At 52.8% G+C, this 6,537-nt stretch overlaps 1 protein-coding gene across 5 annotated transcripts in view; it reads left to right on the plus strand.

Annotated features, from left to right (window-relative positions):
• The first annotated feature begins 2,981 nt into the window (after window positions 1-2,981).
• EBF3 (EBF transcription factor 3) overlaps window positions 2,982-6,537 on the plus strand; it is a 122,843-nt gene continuing 119,287 nt past the window's right edge. For 4 of the 5 annotated variants that reach the window (XM_055816448.1, XM_055816449.1, XM_055816453.1 and 1 more), the window contains exons 1-4: window positions 2,983-3,417; window positions 3,649-3,805; window positions 4,233-4,296; window positions 5,022-5,077. In XM_055816448.1, coding sequence (XP_055672423.1) covers window positions 3,284-3,417; window positions 3,649-3,805; window positions 4,233-4,296; window positions 5,022-5,077 — 411 coding nt within the window. In that variant the 5' untranslated portion in view covers window positions 2,983-3,283. Of the gene's footprint in view, window positions 3,418-3,648; window positions 3,806-4,232; window positions 4,297-5,021; window positions 5,078-6,537 lie in introns of all 5 variants that reach the window. The other variant, XM_055816465.1, reaches the window with a different exon arrangement.

Consider the following 6,537-nt stretch of genomic DNA (forward strand, 5'->3'; position numbering starts at 1 on the left):
AGTTTAGGAGAATCCTATAACGGCAGTGGAAATGAGGCTATCAATTTTAATCTGCGCGATCCACGTACGGCGTGTGATTATGTGTTATTATGCGGTGCGGGGCGAGAGGCGAGGGGGAAGGCGGCCGCGCTCCCGGGCGTGATTTATCGCGGCCGCGGAGGTCTCCCCGCCCGGGCCGCGGCAGGCGGTGCCGGCGCGGCGGCGGGGCGCCCCGGGCGCGGGGGGCCGCAGAGCGGGGCTGGGCCGGGGGGACAGCTGGGCTGCGGCCATCTGACCGGCTCCGCCGTGACATCTGGGAGCCCACTGGTGTGTGGCACGCGAATCGCTTGATGTCGCTATTTAAATGCAAATTTGCGGGGGGATCACTGAAGCCTCACCCCGTAAATTCACACAAAAGGGAGACTTGGCGCGCCGCGCCAGAGGAGGAGGAGGAGGAGGAGGAGAAGGAGGAGGAGGAGGAGGAGGAGGAGGAGGAGGAGGAGGGCCGCGGAGCCGGGAGGGCTCGGGCCGCCCCCGGCAGCCGCGCACACCCCCTGCCCGCCCGGCGCCGGGCCGCGGCCGGGGCCCCGCTCCCCCGCCGGCTCGCCGGTGCAAGGTGCCGCGGCGGCGGGCCGCCCTCCCGGCCCTGCCGGCCTCCCCGACACCGGTCCCGGGCCGGGGGAAGCCCTGCCGCCGGGCCGGCCGCCCCTCCCGGGCCGCGGCGGAGTCGTCGGGGGGCGGCGGCCCCGCGGGATGCCGGCCTGGGGTTGGCGCGGCGCGGCGCGGAGCGGTGCGGGCAGAGAGCATCCCGGGCGGGCTCCCGGCTGCCGGCAGCTCGCAGCCAGCCGCGGAGTGACAAAAAAAAGATAAAGTTGGTGAATGATAAAGACCGTATTTTCCACGCTTTGGGTGCAGGACCAGATGATCTAGAAAATGAGCTGAAATAGATTCAGCCTCAGAGCCTGTTGTGAAGAGCAGCTGATTCCCCCATTTCTGGCCAGATGGCTTCTGAACACAGATTTGCATTCATTTTCGCTTAATATCGTCCAAAATAGTGGGGCAGCTGCATTTGTTGTCAAAAAGGTTTAAAACTCCCTTTCTTTCTGGGGCAGGATCGTTACCTTATGTGATGGGCTTATGGAACTTCCCCCCCCCCCCTCCTCCCTTAGTCAACAGTATCAGATTTAAAAGGATTTGTTTTAAAACCTTCTAATTTGGTAATCAGATTTAAATCGCCTTGGCGCGTGTAATCTGAATTAAAGATACTGTAAATGATTTTAAGCATTATGCTTTCGTTAGCAGAGGGAAGAACCAACTTCGGCATTGTTCTGTGCATTTTAGGAAATATGTTACAATTATAGCGTTGTTGGGCGGTTTTACCTTATTTTTAGGAGGGCGGATTTGGCGGGTTGGGGGGAACCGGCACCCCCGGCGCCCGCCCGGGGTCCCTCAATGTGTCGGCGCCACCAAATGCCACCTCCAGCCCGAGCGCCGCATTGTTTGGGAACTTTGGTCCGCTCGTCCCTCCGCGATAAAAGTGTTTGGGTTTGTAATCTGCTCTACTGTACCTCAAAAGCTCCGGGCTGATTATGAATACAGGAATTTTCTTTTAATTTATCATGAATAGTTTCCATACACTTTGATTTAAGGTTATTAACATTCTATAGACAGTGGCATCTTTAATATGTGGCGATCGCTTCTAAAGACTAATCTCATTACCCTCAAATAGTCATAAAATATGATTTTATTATACTTACGTATTTAATTAGACGGCCAGCAATGTAATGGATTTTGAGATCGGGTAGAGCAACAGCTTTGATAATTCACTTATCTTTGGCAATAGTCATTAACCCCCAACACCAGCAAAATAGATTGCTTTCTAACACATATTTCCCCCCCGCCCTCACCCCTTGGAGAAAGGATCAGGGGGTCTCCTGATAACGCAAATCGGACTTCGATTTTCACCGATTAATTAAAATATTAACGCACGGACCTTAGCAATTCACAAAAAGAAATAATAATAATAATTAAAAAAAAATTTAAAAAGGAAGCCCTAATCCGCACTGGGCGGAAAAGGCTCATCACTCGAGGCGGATATATAGATATATATGGACAAGGCGGACATATAGCTGTGGATATGTGTGTCTGTGTGTATGAACACTTCAAATAGATGTATTTACGTGCGCGGCTGTGTGTGTATTCTGTCCTGTGCTGGCGGAGGGGTGCTGCGCGGCTCCAGCCGCCCTTTGTCCGTCCCCACGCTCCCCTCCCCCCCGCCTCGACACCCCCACGACCCTCCACGAGGGTCACGTCTCCCTGACCACCCTTCCTCTCTCTGTCCTGCGGCCCACGAGGGCGAGGGGGGGCGGGTCACCCGTGGCCCGGCGCTTGAGACGGTTCCTCGAAGCCACTTTGAAGAAGATACTTGGGACCTCGACGGCGCGTTCCTGCCCGGCCCCGGGCGGGGGGGGGCCTTCGGCTGGGGGCGGGGGGGGGCCCGGCCCCGGGCCGGAGCGCGGCGGCGAGCGCCTGAACCCCACGCTCCATATATGGCGCTGAGCCCGCCCACCGGCGACGTCATCAGTGACGACACCTCTCCCGCGGTGGCGGGGGCCCGGCTCCCGGGGAAGGGCGCGCTCCTCGGGGAGGGAGGGCCGGGCTCTGCGCGCCTCCGTCCATTCCGTGAGACGCCACGGGCCCGCGCCCCGTTCTCCCGTGTGCCCGGGAACACCTCCGCGGTAATCAGTATTTTTTTTTTTTTTTTCCCGTTTATTTGTCTTTTGGAGCAGGAGAGCCTTGCCAGAAAGTGGTCGATTCAGCAGTGTCCTGAAGCTTTTTTTTTTTTTTCCGAGGCGATTTTACTAGGATGACACCACGTTGAGCGCGTCTGAACAACAACAAAAATATTTATTCTTTTACCCCCCCTCCCCCCCAAAAAAAAGCAACCTCGCAGTGTCGCCGGCTGCCGTTACACTTTTTCTTTCTTTTTTTTTCTTTCTTTTTTTTTTTTTTTTTTTTTTTTTTTTAAACCACCAAACTGGAACGCCATCCAACTCGCTGCACAGAAGTACTCAGTAAATTGTTTATGTCGTGCCAATACAGGACAGATTGAAGAAGGAAGCAAGACTTGAACTGGGCTTTTCTCCTACTGATCACAGGGAGTAAAGTCATCTCTTATATTCCAGTCGCCAAGGAGAGAGAGAGAGAGAGAAAATCAAGCAACAACCAACCCACCCCGTATCTGACATTTCCCTCAATTTTAACCCCTTTTGGTTAGGAGCTGGTTTTGCCCAAATTTGTTTTAATGTTTGGGATTCAGGAAAATATACCAAGAGGTGGGACGACCATGAAAGAAGAACCGCTGGGCAGTGGGATGAATCCCGTCCGCTCATGGATGCATACTGCTGGGGTAGTGGATGCTAACACGGCCGCCCAAAGGTACGTCTGCCAAATCCTCTCCCGGCGGTTTTCTCCTCCTGTATTTCTCATCCCGGCCGTAAATCCCCCCCCCCCCCCCCGCCCCCCCCCCGCCCGCCCCGTATCAGTTACAGCCTCCCCGCTCCGCGCCGCTCCGCGCTCCCCGCATCCCCCCGCGGCCGCGGTGCCTGCGCGCCCCTTCCCGCCGCGCCGGCCGCTCTCACCCGCGCCTTGTCTTGTTTTCTCCCGCAGCGGCGTGGGGCTGGCTCGGGCACATTTCGAGAAACAGCCGCCTTCCAATCTCAGAAAATCCAATTTTTTCCACTTCGTCTTAGCTCTGTACGACAGGCAGGGACAGCCAGTGGAGATTGAGAGAACAGCTTTTGTGGACTTTGTGGAGAAAGAGAAAGTAAGTCTGCCTGTTATCTTTTTTTTTTTTTTTTAATTATTATTATTTTGGAAAAAAACCCCAGACAAACAAAAACGTTTAAGCGTGATTTAATTGATCAAAGATAATTTTCAACCACGGCAGCCCTAACGGTACTCCAGAGGCGCCCAGACCACGTGCGGGTCCCCCCGTTATTACTGCCGCTCCGAATAGACCCCGGGTTTAGAAACTTACTGCCGCGTCCCCGACTTATTTTAACGCCGGGAAAACGGCTAAACATGACATATTTGCACCAAGATAATGACATCATCAGCGCTCCACAAAAGTGACCGTGGGCTGAATTTCTGCAAACTGTTAATTCCGAGCCGCTTCAGGGACGAGAAAAATGTACGTCAGGAGGAGGGAGATATTTTTCATGCTAAATGTAATTATTTATCGTTACTTGCAGGAGCCAAACAATGAAAAAACTAACAATGGAATTCATTATAAACTTCAGTTATTGTATAGCAATGGTAAGTTGTCGTTATCTCATTTTTGAACGTCTGTGTGCCGCAGAAAAGTCTCACTTTCTTTTTCAAGGCCTTTTGGAAAAGGATATAAAGATTTGGAGATTAAAATTACACGCATGTAAACACGGCTCTTTCCTTGGCATATAAGGAAAACAAAACATAAACGATCAATAAGCCAATGGTACTTCACATGATTAACCGGTTGGTCTTGAAGTGGAAAGTAAAAAAGGGGATCGATAGCTGCTCCAGCAGAACATCGCTTTTAAGTGACTTTTTTCCAGTTTTGCGAATTAATGGTAATTATTGGGCTGGGGTGAGCGCGGGGAGCGGGCGGAGCGGAGCCCCGGCCCGGGCGGAGCGGGGTCCCCACGCGCCAGGGAAGCACGCGGCGCCGCCGGCCCCCCGCGCGCCGCTGGCCTCGCGTGCCGCCCTCCCCCCGCGGCCGTGGGGCCGCAGCCAGCCTGGCCGGGGGGCTGATGGGGACGGCCGCGCCGCGCCAGGTCTAGCCGGGGGCGAGAAGCCCGGCACTAGGTGGTTTCTGGCCTTTTTCTTCTTCTCTCTCTCTCTTTTTTTTTTTTTTTTTTTTTGTAATTTTTATTTTAAGCCTGGCGCGAGCGGCCGTCCCTGCCCATGGCAGTGAGCTGCCTGACCTCATGCTTTCGTTATGTCATTTGGGTGGCTCGGCACTGAAATCCTGACAGGACTTTTTCTCTGCTTTCCCTCCGCAGGAGTTAGGACGGAGCAGGACCTGTATGTTCGTCTAATAGACTCAATGACCAAACAGGTGAGAAAGTTTACGCTTTTCTTTACACGCGAGTTACTAAGTTTGTATGTTGCCCTCGCTTGGGGGGGGGGGGGGGAGGGGGGGCAGGGGGAGGGGGAGGGAGGATGTTAAACCGGTGGGACCGCACCTATTTCTCATTTACCTGAGCGAGTCACTCCAATACCCGTTACCGGAGGAGATGTTAAAGGGCGAACAAGGTGTGTTGTTACTGTCGGAGGAAGCCTTGGCATCACTAGTGTGTGTGGCGTTAGGTACAGCGTCATGTGAACAGATGTTTGATATAATTAATTTAGCAAGGGAGAAAGGAAAGGGGGAAAAAAATCAACTTGCCCTGTTTATTTTAAAATGCCGTTGTTGTTCCCCCTCCCCTTGTAACTTTTTTTGGCGATATTTCCCCCGGTGAGGAAGGGGCAGCCCCTCCGCCCAGGCGCTCCGCAACCGGCCACGGATTAGTCCTTTTCTTTTATAATGCGATGATCCAGTAACACGAGACGTTTATTTGGATTTAAAAGTTAAATGTGCTGAGGTGAAAAGTCATCTTGTTCTCCTCTAGTCCATATTCACCTCTCAGCCCCCCATCTCCATAATTCAAACTCCGTGCTCCAGGGGTCACCCAAACCCGTCCATTTCCCTGAGATCAGCTTCTGTTTCTTCCTCAAACCTCTGTCATACCTTGTAAATAACATAATTACAAGCAGTTCCTTATTAAATTATTTAACCTGTCTTGGTCAACTTTTCCGATGATAACTACGTGTTATCAGCATTGCAGCACAGCAATTAAAGACAGAAAGCTACTCGCTGGCCTTGGATTTAATCAACTTTTTTGATTTTTATTTTTCGTCGTGTTTTTTATCAATAATTTTTTATTTTATTTTCCGGAAAGACATTTCACCATTTAAATTTTTTTTTGTGTGGTGTGGGGGGGCGGCGGCGGAGGGGTGAGGTGAGGAGGAAGGTGAGAACGAGTAATAATTTACCGTGTTCTGGAGATCAGATCCCAGAGATGGCAGTTCCAGCCGTGCCGCCCAGCTGCCGGGGTACCCCCGGCGTGCCCCCGCCCGGCCTAGCCTGCCCCTGCCCCCCGGCTCATTCCTGCCGGCCCGCGGCCCCTGAGCCCGGCAGCCGGGCGGCCCTGGCCCCGCTCCCACCCCGCGGAAACTTTCTGCTGCTCTTGACTAACGTCGGGTTGGACCTAAATGCCTCCAGTAGTAAAATAGTGTGATTTCCTCCCGGAGAAAAGCAGAGCTGACAGGCGAAGTACAATTACTCTGACAAAGACGAAGGCGTTGTACCCTTCAATAATTATTTCAATAGCTTACAGAGGAGCCCTTTTAAACTCTGGAGCGCTCTCGAGTTGACAATGTGGGTTTATTTCCTTTGTATATAGCAGCTAAATGTTTTCGGAAATCGCTGTAGTAGTCTAATTAAGAGGCTTACATAGGCAGCTATAAGTTTCGTTA

Source organism: Falco peregrinus, chromosome 1 (genome assembly GCF_023634155.1).
Source record: "Falco peregrinus isolate bFalPer1 chromosome 1, bFalPer1.pri, whole genome shotgun sequence".
Taxonomy (NCBI): domain Eukaryota; kingdom Metazoa; phylum Chordata; class Aves; order Falconiformes; family Falconidae; genus Falco; species Falco peregrinus.